The sequence below is a fragment of the Enhydra lutris genome, unplaced genomic scaffold (genome assembly GCF_002288905.1).
Source record: "Enhydra lutris kenyoni isolate GAN:26980312 unplaced genomic scaffold, ASM228890v2 scaffoldscaffold73, whole genome shotgun sequence".
NCBI lineage: Eukaryota > Metazoa > Chordata > Mammalia > Carnivora > Mustelidae > Enhydra > Enhydra lutris.
Window position 1 is genome coordinate 2,760,093 of NW_019154157.1, and position 23,837 is coordinate 2,783,929.

General features: G+C 57.8%; 2 protein-coding genes across 7 annotated transcripts; one reads left to right on the forward strand and one right to left on the reverse strand.

Moving 5' to 3' along the window:
* The first annotated feature begins 516 nt into the window (after positions 1 to 516).
* On the forward strand, positions 517 to 12,916 carry LOC111160033 (ring finger protein 215). Of its 4 annotated transcripts, none has more exons than XM_022522804.1 (9): positions 517 to 877; positions 1,143 to 1,286; positions 1,721 to 1,792; positions 1,873 to 1,958; positions 2,382 to 2,538; positions 5,883 to 6,002; positions 6,078 to 6,221; positions 6,458 to 6,560; positions 12,082 to 12,916. In XM_022522804.1, the coding sequence occupies exons 1-9, from the start codon at positions 593 to 595 to the stop codon at positions 12,138 to 12,140; spliced, it is 1,170 nt and encodes a 389-aa protein (XP_022378512.1). In that variant the 5' UTR covers positions 517 to 592; the 3' UTR covers positions 12,141 to 12,916. The 4 variants fall into 4 exon arrangements, with proteins under 4 accessions (XP_022378512.1, XP_022378514.1, XP_022378515.1 ...); XM_022522806.1 differs by lacking the exon at positions 12,082 to 12,916 and adding an exon at positions 6,652 to 9,003; XM_022522807.1 differs by lacking the exon at positions 5,883 to 6,002.
* LOC111160032 (coiled-coil domain containing 157) lies at positions 9,070 to 23,738 on the reverse strand. Of its 3 annotated transcripts, none has more exons than XM_022522802.1 (11): positions 23,557 to 23,738; positions 17,782 to 18,040; positions 15,617 to 15,788; positions 14,261 to 14,906; positions 13,489 to 13,566; positions 12,960 to 13,150; positions 11,573 to 11,749; positions 11,230 to 11,398; positions 9,981 to 10,120; positions 9,486 to 9,574; positions 9,070 to 9,396 (listed from the first exon to the last, which is right to left on the reverse strand). In XM_022522802.1, the coding sequence occupies exons 2-11, from the start codon at positions 18,027 to 18,029 to the stop codon at positions 9,147 to 9,149; spliced, it is 2,160 nt and encodes a 719-aa protein (XP_022378510.1). In that variant the 5' UTR covers positions 18,030 to 18,040; positions 23,557 to 23,738; the 3' UTR covers positions 9,070 to 9,146. The 3 variants fall into 3 exon arrangements, with proteins under 3 accessions (XP_022378510.1, XP_022378508.1, XP_022378511.1); XM_022522800.1 differs by having other exon boundaries at positions 11,558 to 11,749; XM_022522803.1 differs by lacking the exons at positions 17,782 to 18,040; positions 23,557 to 23,738 and adding an exon at positions 15,081 to 15,282 and having other exon boundaries at positions 11,558 to 11,749; positions 15,617 to 15,674.
* Positions 23,739 to 23,837: the final 99 nt, after the last annotated feature.

Here is a 23,837-nt window from a genome sequence, read left to right on the forward strand (position 1 = left end):
AATGTCCCCAGCCCCTTTTCTGCCCCTCCGGGACCCTTGTCTCAATCTCCCCCATCTCCTTCTCACGCCAATCTGATTCTCTGTTTCCTGGAGTTTGGTCTGGTGGAGAGATGGAAGCCCAGGGAAGATGAGGATGTGACTTGACCAAGGCCACACCGAGTTACCGTAGTAAGGCCGGCGCACAGCCAGCCTTCAGGCCACAACACGTCCCTTGTTCCTGACCTTCTGGGGGCCCTGATCCTGCCTCTGCCTCCCCATGTTGCTAACTATCTCCTTCCGTCTCCCGTGCTGTGCTCGGGTCTCCGCCAGTCTGACAGGCCACAAGCTAACTACCTCTTCCCGGGCTCCGCCCCACTCCAGCCACCTCGGCAGCCGGCGCCGGAGTTCTCGGCGGCCACCAGGGGGCGCGCGCGGCCTGGTCTGGGCACCAGTGAGGCCGAGGACGCCCCGCCTTCCCGGCGCCCCGCCCCGTCCGGCCCCGGCCCCGCCCCTCCCGGCGCCCCGCCCCGTCCGGCCGCGGCCTCGCTCCCTACGCTCCCCCCCGCGCCGGGACCCCTGGCACCCCTGTCTCGTCTGCTCGCCGGGTCCAGCCATGGGCCCCGCTGCTCGCCCCACGCTGAGGTCGCCCCCGCCGCCTCCTCCGCCGCCGCCGTCGCCACTGCTGCTGCTGCTGCCCCTGCTGCCGCTCTGGCTGGGCCTGGCGGGACCCGGGGCCGCGGCGGACTGCAGCGAGCCTGAGGCCCGGGCGGGGCGGGGCGGGGCCCGCGCCGTACGAGTGGACGTGAGGCTGCCGCGGCAGGACGCTCTGGTCCTGGAGGGCGTCAGGATCGGCCCCGAGGTCGACCCCGCACCCGCGCTGGGCGGCCGCCTGCTGCTGGTGAGCGCAGCCGAGCCATCTGGTCCCGGCCCGCCCCGCCCCGCCGTAGATCCCACACCCAGATCCGGCCTTTATCCTGGACCAAGCCCTAGCCTCCCAGCGCCCTCTCCCCAGGATGCCCAGGCCTCAAACCCCGGCTTCCAAAACCTGAGATCCAGATGCCCTTCCCTTCAAACTCGCTCCCAAACCCTGACCTTACATCCCCTGTGTGTCCAACCCCCCTTCCTCCCCTTCCTCCTCCTGCCTGTGGTCCCTTACCCCACAGATGGACATCGTGGATGCTGAGCAGGAGGTACCCGTAGAAGGCTGGATTGCAGTGGCATACGTGGGCAAGGAGCAGGAGGCCCAGTTGCACCAGGAGAGTCAGGGCAGCGGTCCCCAGGCCTATCCCAAGGCCCTGGTCCAGCAGGTGCAGGGGGTGTATGTGGGGAAGGGGACTGGAGGAATGGGTTTCAAGGCCAGAGCCAGACTACCAGGTGGGCCCCTAAGGAGCTTGCAGAGAAACCTGGGGCCTGGGTGAGGTTAGGGACCCCAGTTTGGAAAATTGAGTCAGTATGGAGTGAAAGCAGGGAGGTGGGAGGTGGCCATAGTCAGGAAGCTCCACCAGGCTCTGAGAGTATCAGATGGGGAGTTCCTGCTGAGAGTTGGTGGGCAGGCCTGTCCTACTAGGACCAGGGAAGGCATGTAATTGTTTGGGTCCTCAGAACATCTGGGAGAAGGAGTGTACAGCTGGTCTGTCCGGAGGAAAACATTGCAGAGCCAGGAGCTAAGAACTGTGGTCGTGGGTAGTGAGACAGGTGTGTGGGCAGGGGGTCAGCTAGCTTCTATCTCTGTCCCTCACAGATGCGGAGGGCACTCTTCCTGGGAGCCTCTGCCCTGCTCCTCCTCATCTTGAACCACAACGTGGTCCGAGAGGTAAACTGGTTCAGGCGCGGGGGTATGCAGGCCAGGGAGGAGGGGACCAACGCCGGCTGACCTTGTCTATCCATCTCCAGCTAGATATATCGCAGCTTCTGCTCAGGCCAGTGATTGTCCTCCATTACTCTTCCAATGTCACCAAGCTGTTGGAGGCACTGCTGCAGTGAGTTGGGGTTTGGGCTCCAAAGGACTGGGCTTGGGAACCTGGGTGCTGAGGGGGTCCCTGAATCTGCCGTGGTCTCAGAACCAGGGCTTTTCCTGTTAACCTTCAGACTGTAGTCTCCTGGTCTGAAAAATGGGTGAGGGGACTGGAGCAAAGAGGCTGCTCTAGGGGCCTAGGGGAATTGGCTTCAGGAAGGAGGAAGCTGGATTCCTGACTGACAGGTTCTTTCCGAGACTTGCAGGCCTCCCTGGTCTGGCTGATGTGAGAAATGGAAAAACCAATAACCAGAAAAGGCTTGGGGGCCAAAGCGGAAAGGCTGTGGGATGATACGTGGGAGGATCTTTTTCCTACAAGGCTGGGGTGGGTGGGTCATCTCCTGCCAAAAGCCCTTCTCTCTAGCCCCTCTGTGGCTTTCCCTCCCAGGACGACTCAGGCCACAGCCGAGATCACTAGCGGAGAGTCGCTGTCAGCCAACATCGAGTGGAAGCTGACCCTGTGGACCACCTGTGGCCTCTCCAAGGATGGCTACGGAGGATGGCAGGACTTGGTGTGCCTGGGAGGCAGTCGGGCCCAGGAGCAGGTGGGTACCTGGGGAGAGGAGGCTCGGGTATGACTGCACATGTGCCTTGTCTCAGATCCTGTGGCCTCTCCTCACCTTGCTGGCCAGAACCACTTCTTCCACCTCCCAGGGCTGTAATGAGTGCTCATTGACACGGGTGCTCAGTGCAGTGCCTGATGGGGTCATGCATAATCAGTGTTAGTTACTATGGCTATGTTAGTCTCCTGCTCAGAAGCCCTCCTTGGCTCCCCATTGCCTGCAGAATAAAGTTCAGATTCCTTAGCCTGGCTCTCACAGCTCTCCTGTTCACTCACTCATTTTTTTTTTTTCCTAGTCTCTTCCTTATACTCTCACCCTATGCCATTTACTGGCCTTCACACATGCCCTGGCCTCCCGCCACTAGGCCTTGTCTGTGCTTGGCTGCAGGCATGGACACTCTTTTTCTCTGTCTCCATACATCCTCGTCTGCTTGCCTTCTTTGGAAAGCTTCCCTCGCAGCCTCAGCTCACCATTCCTCTCTCCGTCTTTGAAATCGTCCTTTGTCAGGCCCTTCATAGTGTTCTCAGGACAGTCCGAAGTCTCTAAGTGTTGGGAATGTGACTTTGTCTCCTGAAGTCTGGGGCTGTGTCTTACTACTCTCTGGATTTCTCAATGCTGGGCATCGAGAAGGTTCGAAGGTATTTTGTCCACAAGCATTTGTGGACAGATGCTCTGTCAGGGCAGGCATGTCCTGGTCTACTGGTGGGCAGCCTCCGGGGGGGTGTCAGTGGGATTGGGCTGTGCGAGGCAGACTTGCAGCCTTAGCTGAGGGATCTCAGGTTGAGCATTTAACCTCTGTAGCCTCATGTTGCTCCTTTGTGAACAAGGACAGCACACGGCCACAGGATCGCCAGGGTGTTGTGTGTGCATGAAGCTCACAGTGGGCACAAAGCAGGTGGGCAGCTCCTACTCTCTGAATGTGTTTGTTGTTATAAATGATGGAATAAATTAGCAGTCACCAGATAATCTTTGAGGTCCTAGGACACATAGGGCTCAAAGAGAAGGGCTGTGGAGGGTCCAGAAAACCTATGGGACCCAGGCACTGTCCTGAAGGGGCTCAAAGACAAGCAGGGAAGGAACTCTCCCATGAAAAGGCCTCAGCAATTCAGCCCGGACGTCATGTGCTCATTCCTATTCGAGCAGCAGGAACTGACCCACAGTTGTGTGAAGGGAGCGGGCAGTGGGACTAGGGGAACAGAAGGGCTTTCTGGGAGAAGAGGGAGCCGCACCGGGTCTTCCCCTGGAGGGCAGCCCACCCAGACGTCTGGGTGGGGCAGGCCTTTGGTGAGGGACTGTTGGATGAGAGAGGATGGGCCTGCAGAAAGCCTGGAGCCCGGGGAAGAGCGGGCTGGGCAAGCGGCCTGGGAGTGGGAATGCCTGCAGTCTGCAGGCCAGTCTGGCTGGTACAGGGGGCAGAGCTGAGCCTGTCAAGTGCTGGGTAGCCATGATAGCCAAGGTGGCCTAAGGGTGTCTGGGGCCAGCTCTCGGCCCCAAACCTAGGGCCACGTCACCATGCTGGTGAGTCTGAACCCAGAGCTACAGCACCCGTGCACTGGAAAGGTCAGAGGGACTCCCTCCGTACCTGCTCACCTGGGGGTCCCGCACATGTGCTGAGCCTGAGAGGACTGGGTCTCTGGCCTGCAGCAGGGCCCCAAGCTGGCCATGCCCTGTGCCCACCCTGTGCCCCCAGGCTGCTCCAGATCTCAAATCTCCAGGTTCTGCCCTGGTGAGCTCACAGGGGCAGCTGAGTCCTGCCCCATGTCAGCCTGGCTCCGCACAGCCCAGGCCACAAAGTCAGGGCAGTTCTGGCCCTGGGCTCCTGGGGCCCCAAATGGCGAGGTAAAAGGCCATGGCAGTCACTCTGCCGGGGTCAGCACTGAGCAGGGGAGGGGGGACGGGCCCTCCAGGACACAATAGAAGCATCTGAACTCGGCCTGGGGGCTTGGGGAAGAGCTTCCTGCAGCAGGAGGTACTACCTTCTCCCACTCCTCAGGAAAGACGGGGGCTTTCCTGCAGGAAAGAGACCAGAGGAGAGAGGCTGAGGAACAGGCAGCTGGGGCTCACGGTCCTCTCTTGATTTGTGACACCAGCAGCACCCAGCCTGTCCAGAGTCCTGTTCTCTTAAGAGCCAATCACTTCTTGGCCCCTCTCCCTTGTAACCCGATGGTAGTTGAGCTTTGTTGTTGGCCGGGGAAGAACACGATGGCAGAAAGCTACCAGGAATGCAGAAAGCTTTTAAATGAATGCATTTATTAGTCGTGACATGTGCAGAGACCCTGAGAGCCGGTGCGCCTGTTTGGGTGAGCCGGCTGGGTTTTGCTTACTGTGCCACATCATTTCCTGTAGTCAAAGCCCAGCTGCCACACTGCTGTGGGGTGGGAGTGGGGGTAGTTAAGTCAAGGTCAGAGCATTCCCCCCCATCCCCAGCCCAGAAACTCTGAGGTCCTGAGAGGCCCTCTCAAGGGCCAAGGGCAGGGCTGATGTGGTTCCTTCCCCCCAGCGGGAGCCTGAGGACCACCGAGGGCAGTGACAAGGAAGCACACAGTAAAGAGTGTGGGAAGGGCTGGGGGTCGGGGAGAGCTCTGGAGCAGGGGGCATCCAAAGGCATTAGCCCAGGGAAGGGGTGAGGAAGAACTGGAAACACAAGAAAGGACATGGAGCATGGGACCCTGAAAGGACAGGGGGTGGGCGATCTAGGACCTTGCCAGATGGCTGCTCGAGGAGTTCAGGGTCTCTCCTGAGGGTGGGGATGTTGCAGGGAAGGGGGCAAGCAGGGGTCCTGGGTGATCAGGTTTGCAGGTGAGATCCTTGTTGCTGTAGGAAGTGGGCTGGTGAGGCTGGAGCAGGGCCCCCAAAGAGCAGAGGAATGGGATGGAGGGGAGGGGTGCATGGGCCCCCAAAGAGCAAAGCCACAGGGGACCACGTGAATGCTCAGCTCAGACGGAAGTGGGTGGGTGATGGCACCCAAGAAAGTAGACCAGGAGAAGTGTGGGGTAGGGATGAGGGTGGGAAAGTGATAGGGTCCTAGGCTGGGGAGTCTGTGAGGCTGCCAGAGAGAAGCTTCCAAGAATGCAAAAGCTTTTTTCCCAGGAGACGGTCTGGGGGCCGAGGTGGGTCCCCTCAGCAGCTAGACGAGGAGCTGTATAGACAGCGGGGGCTGACCCTGGGGGCACAGATGGGAGGCACGCAGGCTTCAGAAGAGGAAGTCAGGAACCTGCAGGGACGTGCTGCCAATGGACCTTACCTGCCTGGTCTTCGGAGTGGACTCACTGGGGGAAGAGCATAGAGCGGCCCCAGCCTTCCTGACACTCTGCTCCCCTGCCCAGAAGCCCCTGCAGCAGCTGTGGAACGCCATCCTGCTGGTGGCCATGCTCCTGTGCACAGGCCTCGTGGTCCAGGCCCAGCGGCAGGCGGCCAGGCAGAGCCAGCAGGAACCTGGAGGCCAGGTGAGAGCCGGCCCCCGGAAGCCCCGGTGCCCCCAGCCCGGGGCCCGCCTGACTGTGCCTGCCCTCCCCCACCAGGTGGACCTTCTCAAGCTCCGCGTGCTTCGGAGACTGGCATCCCTGAAGACCCGGCGCTGCCGTCTGGGCCGCGCAGCCCAGGGCCCCCCAGAACCAGGTGCTGAGACCTGCGCCGTGTGTTTGGACTACTTCTGCAATAAGCAGGTAGTGCCATGGGCAGAGGCCGACCTGTGATGTCCCTCACTGCTCCGCGACCCCCCAGAACCGTTCCTACCAGGCCCTTATCCCACCAGCTCCTACTCTAACTAGGAAAGCACCCACTAGGGGGTGGGGAGGATGGTGACAGGCTGTAGGAGTTTCAGTTCCCCCGTGCAGGTGGGGCCAGGCATCCCCATCTGGAGGCCTGACTGTGGTCTGAAGTCTCCCCCCACACTTGGCAGTGGCTCCGGGTGCTGCCCTGCAAGCATGAGTTTCACCGAGACTGCGTGGACCCCTGGCTGATGCTCCAGCAGACTTGCCCGCTATGCAAATTCAACGTCCTGGGTAAGCACCAGGGGTGGGGGCCCTTGGCCAGCTCTCCCTGCTCGCTCCCCACCTGACATCTCCCTCCTGGTGTTTTCTTGCTCCCATGCAGGGAACCGCTACTCAGACGATTAGCTGCCCAAGCTGGGTCTCTGCATGTGGGCAAAGGACCCTCCCACCTGCACCCTGGCCCTAGGCCTGGGCTCCTGGAACAGAACAGCGGGATGGACAGGAAGGCGGTGGGAGGAAGGACAGGGGCCTCCCCTGCTGAGGGGCCAGGCACCCCATCATATTCATTCTGGGAAGGAGGGACCACACTCCCCAGTCTGAGGATGCAGGGTCTGGACCTGCCAACTCAAGAAAGAGAAGCCACCTTGGGGCCCTTCTTCTACCATCCTGGAATGTCTGTGTCTGCCCTCCTCGCAGGCAGCTCCCAGGACCCTGGGCAGGGGCCCCAGGGAAGAAGGGGGTGGGGCAGCGCAGCTGGTCCCAGGGCTTTGGTGCCTCTCTGACCTGCCTGTCGGGGCATCCCTGGGGACTGAGGCTGCGGTGGCTGGTCGGGTTTTGTGCTTATTTATTGGGCGCTGGGTTGTGGGAGGATCCCGGCCTGTCTTTCAGGACACATCTTGGTCAAGGCTATGATGTTCAACCCAGAGGCCCCTCCCCTGATAGCGCCCTCAGCCCTTGGACACGAGGGGCAGCAAGTACTGCCTGTCCAGCTGGACTCCCTCCCCAGGCCTGGCTGGGACCAGAGGCCTCAGAAGCCATCCAGTCCTGTGCTGCTTGGCCAGGCTACAGGTTGCTGACCAGAGTACTTGAAGCTGCAGGATAAACGTGGTGCATCTTTTAGGGGCAGCTGGGTTTTTTAAGATTTGGAGTAGGGGAGGTTTAATACTGAAGTAAACATGGATATATTTTAACATAAAGAGATCAGATTTGTGTGGATGTCTTAAGACAGAAAAGTCGCCTTGGGCTCTACAGCCTGTGAGGGGGGATTCTAAGACAGGCTTCAAGATACCCCACCCCCAGCCCTCATGGACACGCCTTGTTGTAAACCTGCAATGGGGAGTGTAATAGATGTTACCCCCATGATGAGGTTATATGGCACAGTTGATCTTAAGATAGGGAAAGTATCCAAGAGGGCCTGACCTAACCACGAGAGCCCATTAGAAGCAGAGAGTTTTCACTGGCCCGGTGGAAGAAGAGGAAGTCAGAAAGTTGAAGCAAGAAGGGCATTCAGTGTGTGAGAAATTCTCTGTTGCTGACTTGAAGATGGAAGGGGCCACATGGCAAGGAAGGCAGACAGCTTCCGAGCGCTAAGAGTGGCCCCTGCTGACAGCAGCCATTGGGGAGGTGGAGCTCAGTCCTACAGCTGCAAGGATCAGAATTCTGCCAGTGGTCAGAATGAGCCTGGGAGCGGGTCCTTTCCAAGAGCTGTCAGAAAGGAATGTAACCTGGCAGATACTTTGACATGAGTCTTCTAAGATTCTGAATGGAAAACCCAGATACAGGGCCTGAACTCCTGACCTCCAGAACTGTGAGCAGAGGGGAGATGAGCTGTGATTGGTCCTACCCTGGACTTGGACCCACGTGTCTTGCCTCAGAGACCCCACCCCAAGGGCTGGCTTTTGCCCGTGAGGGCCAGGGCATCCCAGCCTCCCTCCACAATGCCAGGCTCCACAGAAGCTGAAGTTGGGCAGATAGCGGCCATGCCCATTTAGCTACAAATATGGCCCCTCTTGACCTTTCTCATAAACTGAGGCACTCTATCTGCTGGCCTCCTCGCCCGGGGAAGATGTCACAGGAAGCTGGGAGTGCCCACCCTGAGAAGTCCTCAGCAAGGCCTTAGAGCCTGTCCTTCACTGCTGAGGCGACCCAGGGCAGTCTGGAGGCTTCGTGGAGAGAACTGGACTGTGGGCCTGGCATGGCTGGGTGGCATGAGTGCCAGGGCCCAAGAGACAGGCCTGGGAAATCCAGGGCTTGCTGGGGGTCCTGCTGTCTGGTTAGGTGAGGCCTTGCCCTGCCTTCTAGGGATCCAACCTCCCAGATTTAGAAAAATCCTTTTGACAAACTCACATTCCCTGAAGGTGAATAGTTTCTTAGTAAAAAGGACAACTGACTTTCTTGGGTCCTTAATGTCCCCATCCTGGGTTCAGAGCTGGGGGTAGGAGGCCCTAGAGCCGGGAACCCCTTCTCTGACTCCTTCCTCACCAGGCCTACCTTGGCAGCTGCTCTCTTTCTCTGACCTACCCCTACCCTGACCCTACTACTCTCCATGGGTAGGGGTCGCTGAGTCTGTCACCCTTTTGTGCTTGCTCTGGGAATCAAAAGACTACCTTTCACCTGGCCCAGGTGCTAAAGCTTCTTGCTATCCTTTGTGTGCCCTCTTTTCCCACTGTCCTGTCAGGACAGTGTGCTAGGCCTCTGCCGGCAGACGACCTACATGGCTGGGGACTCAGTGGTCCCCACCCAGAATGTGGGAGGAAGGACTCTGCCTCTGGCTCAGCCAGTGATATGAGGCCAAGGGTGCTGTGGGCAGATGGCCGGGGCTTTATTTTATGGAACGGGTTGCCAGCCACCTGCTCTCCAGCCCCACCACACGGCAGGCTACGTGGGCCGCTCCTGGGGCTGGTATGCAGGGCTGGCCTGGCTCTGGCCTGGTGACAGTCTCCTCCTCAGCCTGGCCAAGGCCCGGATGGGGTTCTGAGCACAGTTGGTTGAGTGGGTCATGTCCTCCAGGGAGGACCTGCCCGGCCGACTGCAGGACTGCTGAGGTGGGGATGCCCGGAGCTGGCATGGGAGGGTCCTGCCCACGCTGGCTGTCCTGCTGCTAGGCAGGTGCCACCTGCCCAGGGGCCTGAGGGAGGACCAGATGACGAGATCTCCCGTGAGTGAGGAGGACCAACCCACCCCCGTCTTCCCCACCTCCCTCAAAGCCTTACTCACCCTGGGGAAGCATTCTGGGCCTGGGCTGGGGGCACTGTTCCCTGGATTCCTTTGCTGGGAGGGGCCCAGAGCTGGTCCTGTGGGATCAGCTGCAAAGAAAGCAAATTCAGAAAGGCCCAGGAAACCTCTCTGCACCCTTCAGCAAGGGTCTTCTTGCCATGGAGGAGAAGGGAGGGCTGAAACCCATACTTGCAGCCCCTTCCTCTCAGGTGCAGGGTTTGGGGAGCCTTCCAGGGCCACCCCAGCTGCAGTTAAGTGTGGGAAGTTTGGCTTTCTGACAAGGTTCCTGGTTGTCCTTAAAGTGAACAAAAGCTGGAAGGGGGAAATGGAAAGGCACCGTACCATTCTCACGCCTGCTTGAAATGTGGAAACTACATGTGATGAGGCAGGCTTTCGGTAGGTTCCCAGGGTGGTGTTTGAAGACCTGCTGGGTCAGGGACCTCCCCCAAGTCCCCAAGAGCCGGCCCTCTCAGGTTGGGGAGCCAGGCTGCTCACCTTTAGGCTTCCCTGCTGGGCTACCTCCCGGATTTTGGACAGCATAGACTGGAGCCGCCCATTCTCCTCCTGCAGGACCTGGATGCGGATGTCGTTGGCCTGTACCTGCCTCACCATGTCATCAGTAACATTACCGGAGCCTGCAGGGATATACCCTCTGTTATCTCCCCCTGCCAGGGCTCACCCTGGTACCCAGTGGTACAGGACCTCCAAGGGCACACACGCTAGCTGGGGTGTACCTTAGGTTGGTGGCCTGGTGAGCACAGGGGAGCCGAGCAGGGCCCGTGCTCTACCCACCCCCCCCAACCTCATCATTCTTCTCCTGAGGTCCTGTCCCAGTTTCCCACCCCCTCCCTGCTGGGAGGTGACCACAGCAAGCTGACTGGGACCTCAGTCTCACTGAAGACGCTGTAACTGGGTAAGAGAGTGAATCCCTTCCAAAGCCGCTTGTTTTCAGAGAGACAGCGAGGTGTCTCAGGCCACGCAGCCAGCTCTTGTGTATGAGTCACTCCTGTGTCAGGAACTCAGCAAGCACGTTCTTTCCCGCCACTGGGGAGATGGACGCTTGCTTTCTGACTCTGAACCTGAACAAGTTGCTGCCCGCTGTGGTTCTCGGTCTTGTGGCTTGTGAAAAGGCTGTTACCATCTTATGGGGTGGATCAAAAGACAACGGAAGGGCTTGGCCTGCTGCACTCAGGACCGATGACTTAGTGTGACCAAGCTAAATTATGTCACTCTACCCGACAGCCCTGCAAATGGATTCACCCCCGCCCAGGGGTGAGGGATGAGGGCCTTAAAGGAGAACCTAGGTTGCCCGACATCCAGTTCTCTGCTGAGACGGGTACCTAGTACTCTTGGGGCATGGGGGGGCATGACACTGGACACCGGACAGCTGGGGCGGTGCCCATGGAGCTGGCCCCATGCTGTGGTTTGGGGAGACACCAGGACAGGGGACACCAGGATGTTGAGCAAGGACTGGCATGTGACATGGTGAAGAGCACAGGCTACAGAGGTGGTTAGACCTGCACGTGGACTCAGCATGCGGACAGTGGGCAGTCTCCTTGCCTCTGGGCTTCTGTGTCCCCATCTACAGAGTGGCTAACACACAAGGCACCTTCTGTGTCCTAGGGACTCAGTAGGGACCGCACTGCAGGCCAGGGAGCTGCAGACTCCAGTGTCTTGCCCAGGTGACCCCTCAGCTGCCTGTCCAGGCCCCAGTATGCCCTGGTCAGCCTCTCTGGGCCCCTACTTGGGATCTGGGCCTCGATGGGTCTATGCAGGTCTGGGAAGGCCACCAGCAGCCGCTCCCGCTCTCTCAGCTCTGTGAGCTCGCGTTCCAGCTCTGATATGGTCAGCCGCAGATCTGTCGTGGCCTGCTCCAGGCCTTGCTTCTCCTGTTGCAGGCTCTGCAGCAGCTCCTGGGGCAGGGGGAGGCTCAAGACTTATGCAATGAATGGCTCCCGGCTCCCCTGGGGACACCCCTCTCCCCAATGATCCAGACACGGGACAGGCCTGCGGGCACTCCACTGGCTGGAGACCCCTCTTGGAGAAAGGGGAGAGCCGTCCAGCACCCTTACCCTGCCGGCTCCCACCTGCTGGGCCAGGAGCTGGCTCTGCCCCTGCTCCCTCTCGTTCTGTATGCTCCGCAGCTGCTCCTCCACCTGGGCCCGCTGGGCCTCGGCCTCATCCAGGCTGCCCCGCAGCTCCTCACGCTCCTGGTCCAGGCTGTCCAGCTGCTGTAGCAGGGCTCGCTGTTTGGACTGTAGGGACTGAGGCAGGGTGGGCAGGCAGGGAGGCCATGAGGCCCACGGGGCAAAGCTCAGCGTGGGACAGAAGAGGCCTTGGTATCTCTGACGCGCCCCCTTGTGCCTGTCTATGTACAGGGGAGGCTGTGCATGCGTGTGCAGCAGAAGGGGCAGAGGGGCCAGTGGTGCATACCCCTCTGGGCCCCCCACCTGGTCAGGCCCAGGCCCCCCACCTTGCAGACCCCTGCCACTTTGGAAAGCAATGGATTAACTATCAATCTCATCCCCTCTTCTTTCCAGTCACAATCTCCACTGGGGGAGGAATTCTGGGCAATACCTTCTCTTTTTCTCCTTAGGTTTCCTGTGTCCCGTCAGCCCACATCACTTGGGATCCACTTTTCCTGACACCCACTGAGTGCAAACCAGGAAAAGCCAGTGCTGGTCTGCTCCGAATCCGGGCTCTAGCTCCAGCTGGCTGCGAAGCTTTGCGTAATTGCCATAATCTCCCTGAGCCCCAATCTCCTCCTCCATAAAATAGGGACAACGAGACTGTCCACCTCCTACTGTGGTGATGAGGAATAAGAACAAAGGGGCTACAGAGGCCGAGGCCCAGCCCCTTGTCCACAGCACACATCTGATACCTGGTGACCGTGACCGTTCACAGGGAACTGAGGAAAACACCCGCTTGGGACTGAAAGGCCTTCCCGGCCTGGGCCATAACTGCTTCAGGTGGCAGGTCACCTGCTCCCTCAGCCCTACCCTTGAGGATTCCTGCAGGGCCCTAGTGCCCAGGGCATAGCTGTAACCTGGGCCTTGGCTCGCTCTTTGTCATCCCCATCCTTTCTCTGACTGATGGACTCCTCACCAGCCCCTGGCATCCAGTTCAAAGGCCATTCCTTCCTAGAAGCCATCCTGGATTCCCACCGATGTGACTGTCCCTCTGTGGACACCTGTAGCACTTTCCCTGCACCTCCTAGCCATCTGGCAGCAGAGCTGTGGTGACCCAGCTGCTCGTCCTCGCTGGGTGGGGAGCTCCTCCAGAGCAAGGCCACCTTTGGCTGCATCTGTCCCTGGATCGCTGTTTCCCCAGTGCCTGGGGCCCAGCGGAAGGCTCAGGCTTTTGATAAAGATCAAACAAAAGCCTGGGTGTGTGTGTTGCTGGGCAGGTACCCCCCCCAACCAGTGGGGCTCTCTCTCCCTGCAGCCTATGTCACAGACAGCCCTAGATCCTCACCTCCTGGTGGCGGACCATGCTGTCAACACGGGCCTTCTCCTTGTCCAGCTCAGTGCTGGCCCAGCGGATCTGCTGGCTGGCCCCGTCCAGCCGCCCGGCAAGCAGCTGCACCTGCTCCTCCAGCTGCTGCACCTGCCTCTCGGCCTCTGCCCTGCGCTCAGCCTCCTCCTGAAATTGCCGCGCCTTCGTCTCTGCAGGATTGAGTGGGCAGGGGGAGGGGTAGAGCCGGAGAAGCCTGGGTGCGAGTCTCCGCACCGCCCCGACCCATGATGGGACCTGAGGTGGGGCGGGAGGGGTCACAGCCTGTCTCTGGGCCTCAGTGTCCCCAGCCACAAAATGCTGGTCTGAACCCTTCTGTGAAAACAGAAGGTGCTCTCTGGGTGGGAGGTGGTGGCAGCCCAACTGTGTGGCCAGGCGGGCCCATCCCTGTGGCTCCTAGAAGCCCGGGGGTCAGAGACAGTACTGCTCATCTAGCCGCACCACTGAGCACAGGACATGGGGTACAGGGCCACACAAGGGGGCTCCTCACCCACGGCCTGCATGGCCTCCTGTTGCTGCTTCAGCTCCCCCTCTAGGGTGGCCACCTTTGTCTTGAGGTCACTTGTTTCTACAGCGGTTGAGAGAAAGAGAGAGAGAGAGAGACTCCGATGGGCCTGGCCAGGGCCTTCAGGCCCAGTGTACCCTGCAGCGTCGTGACAGGCAGTGCTGTATGGAGGGGCTGCCTGGGCCAACAGGAGCTCTGCGGAGAGGCCGGGAGGCCTGGGCCCCCCTTCCTCTTGCTTCCTATGGGCTGGCTGCCAGGTCTCTACACTGCTCTGGGCCTCTGTGTCCTCCACAGAGGTGACAGGCTCAGAAAGGACAGTGATCTGCCCAAATCCCTCTGGCCTCCCAACCTCAGTGGGCCCTGGCCTGCTCCTAGTGAGTGCCATAGCTGTCTCTCTGCCTGGCGGCTTTCATGGAAGCCAGAGAGCAGCTCCCCCGGGGAGTCCCCTTTGGGGACACATGGGAGTGAGGAGATGAACCCCCTGGCCCCCTTGCCCTCTGAGGGGCCAACTCTGAGGCACGCGTTCCACACCACCAGCTCCAGTGCTCCCCGGCGGAATGAAACTCCTGCCGCCTGCAGGGTAACCAGATTGGCGAGCTGCCTGCCCACGGGGCCTCTGACCCCACTCCCCAGCCTGGATTTCTTCACCCCAGCGGACGTGTTCCTGCAGCCCTATTATGGGGTCTGCCTCCCAGTGACCCTGTGCTAAGGCTGTGGCAGAGCCCCAGGGCTCAGGGCCCCGCTTCCCAGCACAGACCTGTGAGCAGCTGCTGCCTGTGGCGCTCCCACTCTGCCAGTTGCTGTGTGGCCTCGTCTGCCTGTCGCTGCCGCTCCCCCTGCTCCTGCTGCAGTGCCTGCTCCAGCTGGCCCACCTGCTTTTGCAGTCCATCCTTCTGTCCCTCAGCCTCCTCCAGCTGGGCTCTGAGCGGCCCGACCAGCTGAGTGAGGGCCCCCACGTGCTTAGTGAGGCGTGTCAGGTCTTTGCTCTGCTCGGCTGCCCAGTGGCCCATGGTGGCGGCTGGCAGCGGCCTGAGGCCCATGCTGTCCCGCACCAGCTGCTGGAACTGGCCTAAGGACGAGGGCAGGTTCTGGCTCTGACACAGGCTGATGACCGCCTTGCCCACCTCCCGCAGGCTGCTTTGGACGCTGATGCATGCATCGCAGGGCACAAGGGCTGTCTCCACCGTCTGGGAGTGAACACTCCTGCTGTTATTGGCAGTGCTGGCTGGACACTGTGGGGAGACTCTGATGGAGAGGCTCTCCAGCTCTTGGCAGGTCTGGGGCAAGCGTGGCGTTGGGGAGGGGGGCTTAAGGAACTTGGCAGTCACAAGCTCAGGGCTCCTGGCTGGCTCACCCTTGGCGGTGGGCTTGGAGGTGAGGTTCTCCGCTTGGTTTACTCTTTTCTGTGGTCAGGAAAAGAAAGGGAAAGCAAATGGGGGAGACAGGCCCAGGAGGGGATCAGTTTCCTGGTGAGTATTCTGTACAGCCTCTCCTGATGCTCAGACCCTTAGATGTTAGATATCTGACACCAACGTGAGTGAGAGAGAGAACCTTCTTTCTTCACTGCCTCAACTTACCAAGCCTGGGCCAACTCTGTTGTTCCCCCTACTCCCCAGGCTCTGTGCAGTTCTATGCATGGGACAAGGAGTCTAACAGTGAAGCCATAGCTGCTGGTTCCGGGGATCTTGCCCAGTGGACTTGCTTGTTCTCGTGTCACCATAGCTGCTCTCAGTTTTCCGTTCCTCCCCGTTATGGTGATGGTGATCCTTCTCACAGGGACTTGTGAAAATTACAGGAGAAGCCATAACGAATGGGGCGAACATTAACAGTATCACCCAACAATGCCCCGAGACGGAGAGACTGTTATTATTCCCACTGTACAGATGAACAAACTGAGGCTCAGGGTAGGCTCAGCATAAATAGCAGACCCCAGGAGCCCAGCATGACCGGCCTCGGGGGGTGGGCACCCGGGGAGGGGACACCATCTCCTTTGAGCGGTGTGAGCCCAGACAGTGACACTGTCTCCTTCAGGCATGTGGCTGGTTTGCCCACATGGTGTGCCACGAGGCTGGGACTGGGGCAGGGTAGACAGGTGTGAGGGTGACTAACCCACCTGGGGGGCTGCCTGCTGGTAGATCATGCCCAAACTCAGCAGGCTGTTCCAGAAGCGCCGCACCGTGAGCCCCACAGACATGCAGGGCCCCACAGCCCGGGGAGCAGGCACTGTCTGCTCTGAACCGAGGTTCTCCAAGTAGCTCGTGCAGCTCTGAAGCAGCAGCAGGAGCCTGTGGGCAGAAATGGCAGGGTCAGCTAGGGTAGAGCCTGGTGCCAGCATGCCTGTGCACCCCACAACTAGCAGCCTCTGGTTCTGGGGACCTCGAGGGCCTTAGAATGTGCTCTGTTGGACCAGCTTCAAACCCAATCCAAGGGGCCACTTCCTCCAGGAAGCCCTCCCTGAGGGCTGAACTTGGCGGCCTTTTCTGGGCCTCCTGGCTATCAGCACTTCAGCCTGGCTGTTCCCCACCACACAGGGATGCTCTGGCAGACTGGGTCTCACTTCAGTTGTATTGCGCATGCTCCGAGAGTGCTGGGTGGGTGGCTGCCTTACGTCACATGGCTCAGAGCCTTCGCCTTACAAAGGACAGAGCTGAGACCCTGTGAGTGGAAGGGCCTGGCAAGCACACAGGCCAGGGGCACCCTGCAGCCTCCGGATTCTAGTCAGGGTCTTCTCCTGCAGGGCAAGGTGCTTCTGTGACATCGGGGACATGAAGATAGCTAGGGGTCTAGCCCAACTTCAGTGCTTAAAATTAGAGTCGGGCTGCTCTAAGGAAGACAGGCATTAGAAGGACAAGTTTGGATTTTGCAGGGGAACTAAGCTACTTTAAAGGAAGAGGTCTTGTATTTACAGAACATACTGGGCAGGTAAGTGACCTTGCCCTGTTTTGGGTGCAGAGGGGTCATCCTAAACCCATGGGGGTTCTTGGGCAGGCAAAACCTTGCAGGAGGAGACACCAACTGCCTCCAGGCCCTGCCCCTCTCTGAGCTGAGGTGTCTTCCTCTGTGAATGGGGACAACTGTGCCTGCCACAGTGCTGGGCAGCACTGGGGGTGGGGTGGGGTGGGAAAATGCCTGGGAAGAAGTCAGAACATGGCCTTGACAGAGGGGTGGGGAAAACATGTCAGCAACAGCTTTATAGGGGCATGGCGAGACTGGGCCTTGATGGATGAGTGGGGCTTGGCCAGACCAGGAAGGGGTGTGCAGGGGGTTCCTAGCAGATGGCATAGCATAACATAGGTAAAAGCAAGGGAGGAGGAAGGTATATTTGGGGCACCTGGTTGGCTCAGTTGCTTGGGCGTCTGCCTTTGGCTCAGGTCATGATCCTAGGGGTCCTGGGATAGAGCCCCCCCACCACTGTGTCTGGCTTCCTGCTCAGGGGGGAGGTCTTCCCTTAGGTCTTCCCTGCCCCTCCCCTGTTCATGTGCGCTCGCTCAAAAAAATAAATAAAATCTTAAAAAAAAAAAAAAAGAAGGAAGTGTGTCCTGTGCTTATACATGTTTAGCCTCTCACGGGTTCCAAAGAATACTTTCATCCTGAGGGTGCCTCCAGGACTCTAAGTGGTAACCCTAGCTTCTTTGTTCCCAGGCAAGTCATCCCCAAACTATTCTTGCCTATCAGGCCTCCATGACTTCAGTCCATGTACGGTTTTGGTCACAGGGAGCCGGTGGTAGTCCCCGGGAAGTGGAAGGCTGATGGCCATGTTAAGTTTAACGAAAGTGTTGAAGTGGAGGGGCTACGGGGCAATCTTCCCAACAGGGCCAGAATCTGGAAAAACACATCCTGTGTCTGACCTTGTGACCCACACTGACAATGGCATAGCTCTCAAGAAACCAGGACAAAGGGCCTGGGATGGAAACTCTGAGCAGCAGCTGTGGTGTCTCCGATGCACAGAAGCCCTAAGGTGGTGGCCGACGGAAGCTGGAGAGGTGGCCCTCGGAGCTGCACAGCTGCAGAGAGCAAGAGGGGGGCCCACAGCTCCCCAAAGGTGGACAGGATGGGAAAGCACAGCACATGACAGAAGCTGAGATCGCTGTGAGGGCCTTGAGCTGGCCAGCCTCCTGACAGGCGCTCAGTTAAAGGTGATTATTGTTATTGATGTGATCCCTGCTGGTGGTGGAGGGGGCAGGTGGTGGCAGAGGGGGTGGATCCTGAGGCTGGTTTACTGGTTTAAGGGGCAGATGCCAGCACCCCGAGATCACCGGGCTTGGTCAAGGCCCTCACCTGTCGATGACCAGCTCCAGCAGAACAGCATGGGACAGCTGCGTGAACTCGGGGTCACCCGGCACGTGGTCATAATGCTCTAACAGGGCCACCATGTCCAGGTCGCAGGCCACATGATCAGGAAACTTCCAGGAGGGGAAGCGCACGGGTCCAGCACGAGAGAACACGTCCACGATGGCACCCTGCAGGTCGGTAAGGTCCTTACGCAGACTGTCCATGCAGGATTGGCTGCCCAGCAGGTGGGCCATCCTCGTGGCTCCTGGGGTGAGCAGAAAGGATCCCGTTAGCCAGAGCCATGTGGCTGCTGCTGGAGGAAACTTCCAAAAATCCTGCTCTGCCCAGTGGGTCCTAGGCCAAAAGCCCTACCTAGAGCCTGGGGAAAAGTCTTTCCCAGGCCCAGGCCATGGGCCCTTTAACACCTGGGTAGTAAAGAGACCTCCCTAGAATCCCACTTGTCCACCCTGCCCCACGTCCACGCTGCCAAGTCCCAGCTCCATAAGTCCGTCCGAGGCCCTGTGTGTGCCAGATCCCTGCTAAAGGCTGGGCAGACAGAGCTATGAATAAGTAGCCACAGTCCCTCTCTCCCTGAGCGAATGAAGAGGCAACTGACAACTAAGAGAGAGTTGTAGCTACAGCATGACAGGAAGTGCTGGATCCTACCCAGCCACCGTCATCTCCCACCTGGACCACCGCAGCTGTCTCTGGCAGGGCCACAGGGGTGCCCCCTCCAATGACATACTTCAGCTCCAGAAATCTGGGCCAAACCTGATCAGATCGGGTCACACTGGTCAACATCCCCTCAGGACTCCTAAGGGAGAAAGGCCACCTCTGGCCACAGTTCTCCCCGCAGCCCTCTCTCGTCCCTGCACCACCACCCCATACTCTGTATTTCAGCCCCAGTCAGTTCCACCAGCAGCTCAGGTGTAGGCACTCATTTCTGAACCTGGGCCTGTCTGTGCACTCTGTCTGAATCATGCTTTCCCCATCCAATTCCCATCATCAGCCTAATTCCCCCCATCCTTTGGGCTTCCTGGATATCACCTCCTCCAAGAAGCCTTCCCTGAGCACTCTCCAGGTTGGGCAAGATCATCTCTCTGGGCTTCCCCCATCTGGACTCTGATCCCTCTCTGCTGGAATGGCCTCCACGCTCCAGGCCAGGTCCTCAGGTCACTTTAGCCAAGGTGGTGTCCCCAGTATGACCAGCCTACGGCCTAGCCCATGGTAGACACTCACTGGCAAGTGAATGCTGAGTAATTGAGCAGGGAAATGAAAAGAACCCACAAAGAAAAATTTAAATACATTAACTTTGTCTTAAGGTGTAAGGGAGGAAAACCTGAAAATCTGTCACTCTGGTGACAGGGGGCCTATTATATGTGAATGCAGAGAGTTCCAGTCCTGCCCTTTCCTGGCTGTGTGGCCTCAGGCAAGTCACTGTACCCCTATGAACCCTAGCTGTCTCAGCTGTAAGATGGGGACACCATCCCCAAACAGGCTGAGTGGTTGTGAGGTCATTAACAGTATCCACGAGTAAAGCGCTTGGTGCGTGGCAAGACATGAGTAACAGTGCTCAAGCAATAGTGACCGTTAGTCTGGTGATTACTGTTATTAGCAGTAACAACAGCAAACACCATCCTTGTCTGCAGCCACTGCCTTCCCTCTGTATGTCCCCTCTTCCCGCTGCAGCCCACACGGAGCGCTTCTCATCCATCTCTGGAGTCCGTGGACCTCTGAAGCCAGTGATTTGGATGAATGGCCCCTGGTCCTTGACTCAGAAGGTGGAAAAGCATGACTGTCCTGACCCCTCCAGTGGCTCATCACAGGCCTTGCCAGTGTGATCCTCTTCTCTCTGTTCAGAGCTGGGCTGCCCTGGTCTCTCCCCACCCTATAGCAGGGTCTCTTGTTCTCTGTGGCTTTCTCAGCTGCAGAAAGTGCTTCCTTGTACCACAGCTCCTCCCTGCAGTGCGGGGGCTGCCTGGGCAGTATTTAGGCCATGGTTGATCTCCCTGAGCCTCAGCAAGTCCAGGCCTGGTGGAGGAATCTCTCTTCCTCCGACCTACTTCCAGTCCAACCTCACTCAGCTCAGAAAAGGGAGCCCCCACTATGTGCAACTGGGCACTTCCTCGGATTCCCTTCTCTACCCCCTATCCAAGCACCAAGTGTCCGGACCACACTGAGAACCCACCACTGTGTTTGTCGTGCTGTTCCATGCTCCCTCTTCTCCCCAGACCACTGCCACAGCCTCCCGGAGGGGCCACACTCATCTCCCTGTCCAGCACCACCTCATCCGTCTATATACGGTCAGAGTGATCATTTAAAAGGCAACTCATCCCCCTGCTTTGAGCCCTTGAATGGCTTTTCATAGTATAAACACTGGAATACTTCCCTGGGCTCTGGCCCTGTGTGGTCGGTTCCCACCTCAGCATGTTATCACCCAGAGCGTGCCTTTTCCTCCCCACACTTCTTTCAGACAACACAGCTCACGCAGGCCCCCAGGCCAGGTGAGTTCACCTGTCACTCCTCTGAGCATTCTGTTCTTTTCCCTCCCAGCATACGCCACACTGGCACTGATTATTATTTGAGTAATTATTTGCAGTTGGCAATCTGTCTCCCTGCAAGCACATTGGACTGTCTTTTGCTATGGTACGATCCAGCCATCTGGGCGAAAGGACTTAAGGGCCAGCTGCTGCCCATAGGTCCTGGGAACTCAAAGGCACCAAGGGGTAATTCCTGAAGACTGAGCTGGCCTCTCAGGCCTCCCAGAGGACTGGGCCCTGTCCTCACCTCTGCAAAGGTACCTGCCTGTGAGGCTGGATGTCTGGCCTGTGGGCTCTGGGACTCAGGTCAGAGGCTCACCCAGATGCCTGGTTTCCTGTCTCTAGTGCAGGGCTAGCCTGGAGTCGCTCTTCAGTCCCTGAGAAGGGATGAAAGCAAGAGTGAGTGAGTGTGCTCTTCAGGGAAGTTTCCTGGCGGGGCAGGGAGGAGGCTGTCCCAGAAGGAGAGGGCTGGAGGGCTGGAGGACCTGGCCTGGAGCGTGGAGGCCATTCCAGCAGAGAGGGATCAGAGTCCAGATGGGGGAAGCCCAGAGAGATGATCTTGCTGTGCTTTAATAGTGCTAAGCTCTGACCACAGGACCTACTGTGTCCTACTTCCTGAATCTGCCTCCCTTATACAGACGAGGAACCTGAGGCTCTGGAAATTAGGGGATGAAGCCAAGGTCACTCAAGGAGCTAGGGTTCTTGAGTCCAACATCTCTGCTCTGTCTTCAAGCCATGATGCTTCTAGGGCAGCACTGTCCAAAAGGAATATAATGCTAGCTGCACATGGGATTTTAAATTTTCTACTAGCCAAAAAATAAAGTAAAAAGAAACAGGTAAATTCATTTTAATTAAATATTTTATTTAACCTAATAAACTCCAAATACTATCACTTCAACATGACATCAACGTAACACCATTAAGATTATTTTACAGTCTTCTCTACATTCAGTCTCGAAATCCAGTGTCTCTTTGACACCTGCAGCACATCTCAGTTTGGACCAGTCACCATTTTCAAATGCACCACTACATGGATGGCTGGCCACCGTACTGAACAGTGGAGGTGTAGAGGGTCAGATCCTGTGTGTTCAGTAAGCAAATGGTGACTGCGTGCCTTTGGCATCTTGGGCACTATGTGAAGAATAGGGACAGAGAAGGACCTGTGGAGCCCTGTCCCTAGGAACCACCGTTTCCCTCTGAGGATCTCTACTGGGGATAAAGTTCCACCCCCGGGGCAATGAGTCTCCACCCTACAACACTCACAAACACACCCAGGCCCACATCCCCACACGCATACGCTGCGCGACGATGGACTCTCGCGAGATGTTGCCACCTGTGAGATTTTATATACTCAAGGAATGAGGCAGAAACCAAGAATAACAGACTGAAACATTTTGGTTTTCCTTTCCGGAATGGGAGGGAGGAAAGCAAGCAAGCAAGCAAGCAAGCAGTGCTGTCCTGGGAGGAGGAGTATTCAGGTGGCAAAGCACCTAGGACTTGGGAGCTTATCTGTGAAGACACTGAGAAACACTGGCCTGTTCACCCTCAGATAATTACAGCTGCCATCTGGGGCCCTCTGAGATCCAACTCCTGTTAGATTCTGGTTCTGAGAAGCAGCCACAAATGCCAAAGCATCAGCAATATGGAAGAGGAAAACACAACTTTGAAAAATATCCAAGGTTACCTTATGTCATTTCTTCTGAATATTGGGATTTCCCATTATAAACATGGCTTTGAGAACCACTTTGGTGTGTGGCAAGTGAAGGAGCATGTGACGTGGGCTTTCTCTATAATTCCTGGATCTTGAGTGGAACCGTGAGCCTGAGGCTGCCAGCCCTGCCCTGACTATTCCTGAGGTCATATGGGTGATGGCACTAATTGGGCCAACACCACCCTGAGGAAGGAACAGCAGCTAACTCTGCCGTCTCCCCAGTTCCCTCATGCTCAAGGTGGACTTTTTGACTTGCAGAGAAGGGCAGGAGTCTTTCCTCTACTCCCATTCAACATGCAAGCCCCTTCTTTCTCTAAGTGCTAGGACTCTACCCCTCTGGTAAAGATTATGCCTACCTCCTGGTCAGTGCCCCTGCTGAGATTCAAGGTCACCACCAGGAAAACACTTTGAAATTCTGAAACCATCTATATATCCCAGTTGTCAGCCTCTGACTCAGGACTGCTAATGCCTGGATCCCTGGGGGACAATGAAGGGACCGAGTGAAGACAAAGGAATAGCTGCACTAGTAGAGGAGTAAGAATGGCCTGGGTTTGGATTCTCACGCCACCAACTCTGAACTTCACTGTCCTCGTCTGTAAATAAATTGCTCTAAGAAATTAGTGATGTAGGGAAGCCTGGATGGATTAGTCGGTTAAGCTCAAGTCATGATCCCAGGATCCTGGGATGGAGTCCCCAGTCCTGGGATGGGGGTCCTGGGATGGAGTCCAGGGTCCTTGCTTAGTGGGGAGCCTGCTTTTCCCTCCGCCTGCCACTCCCCCTGCTTATACTCTTACTTTCTCTCTCTCTCTCTGACAAATTAATATAGAAAAACTTAAAAAAAAAAGAAATTAGTGATGTAATGCATATAGTGTTTGGCAGAAAATCTGGCCACTGTAAATGTTCAATAAATCCTAGCTATCATCATTCTACGTTATTACAACGACATAAACCAGTTATGGGGTGTATGTGTGTGTGTGTGTGTGTGTGTGTGTGTGTGTGTGTGTGTTTATAAAGAGGGATGGGGTAAGACACTTGGGAGGGCATCTCTTCCTATCCCGCCTCCATTTCACAGGTGAAGAAACAAACTATCCAGGCATGGGCTAAAAACCGGCCTGCAGTCCGGCGCTGGGATGGAGGGGAGACGGAACAAGGAGGACAGGATCTCAGGAGAGGAAATGGGAAGGGCGGGATTCGAGGTGAGCTCAGGGAAGCTAGGGAAGTGGTCAGCAAGAACGCATCTTTGGAAGTGAGGGATGGAGCTTAAAGAAGTCTTGATTCGAGACCGTCCGCGGGGCTTGAGGGCGGGGCTATGGAAGGCAGAGGGTGGACCATAGAAAAGGCAGTCCTAATGGAAAAGGGACCAGTGAGAATTAGGCCTTGGGACTTGGCTTGGAAAGGGGGTTCAGAAGATGTAGGCGTGAAGCGAAAGAAGAGGAGGTTAAGGGAGGGAAGCGGGACTTTGAGGAAGCAGGCTGGAAGGGAAGGGGCTCTCCAAGATGACAGGCCAATAGGAGGGAGAGAGGAACCCACCTTTGGAGTAAAGAAGGGGGCCAGGGCCGTGGGGTGTGTGCGGAGAGCGTCCGGCGAGTGGTATAGAACGTCTCCCCAGTCTCCTGCGTCGCAGCCTCAGCCCTTGCGGTCTGGTCGGCTCTTGGAACTGCCCGAGGCGCCCCAGCGCCTCAGGGCATCCCCCACAAATCCTAGCCGGGTGCCTCGAGCGCTGCCATGGCAACGGCGTCTCGCGCAGAAGGCTCCGGGTGGGGGGGAGGAGGAAGTTGCATCACGAAGAAGGGGCGGTCCCGGAAGTGCGT

Coding starts and splice junctions, on each gene's coding strand:
- LOC111160033 (XM_022522804.1), top strand. CDS start 593: ATGGGCCCCGCTGCTCGCCCCACGCTGAGGTCGCCCCCGCCGCCTCCT. Junction 2,539..5,882: donor GCAGTCGGGCCCAGGAGCAG/GTGGGTACCTGG, acceptor TCCCCTGCCCAG/AAGCCCCTGCAGCAGCTGTG. Junction 6,222..6,457: donor ACTACTTCTGCAATAAGCAG/GTAGTGCCATGG, acceptor CACACTTGGCAG/TGGCTCCGGGTGCTGCCCTG.
- LOC111160032 (XM_022522800.1), bottom strand. CDS start 18,029: ATGGCCCACCTGCTGGGCAGCCAATCCTGCATGGACAGTCTGCGTAAG. Junction 11,750..12,959: donor GCATGGTCCGCCACCAGGAG/GTGAGGATCTAG, acceptor ACCCTGCCTCAG/TCCCTACAGTCCAAACAGCG. Junction 11,399..11,557: donor AGCAGGTGGGAGCCGGCAGG/GTAAGGGTGCTG, acceptor CCCCTGCCCCAG/GAGCTGCTGCAGAGCCTGCA.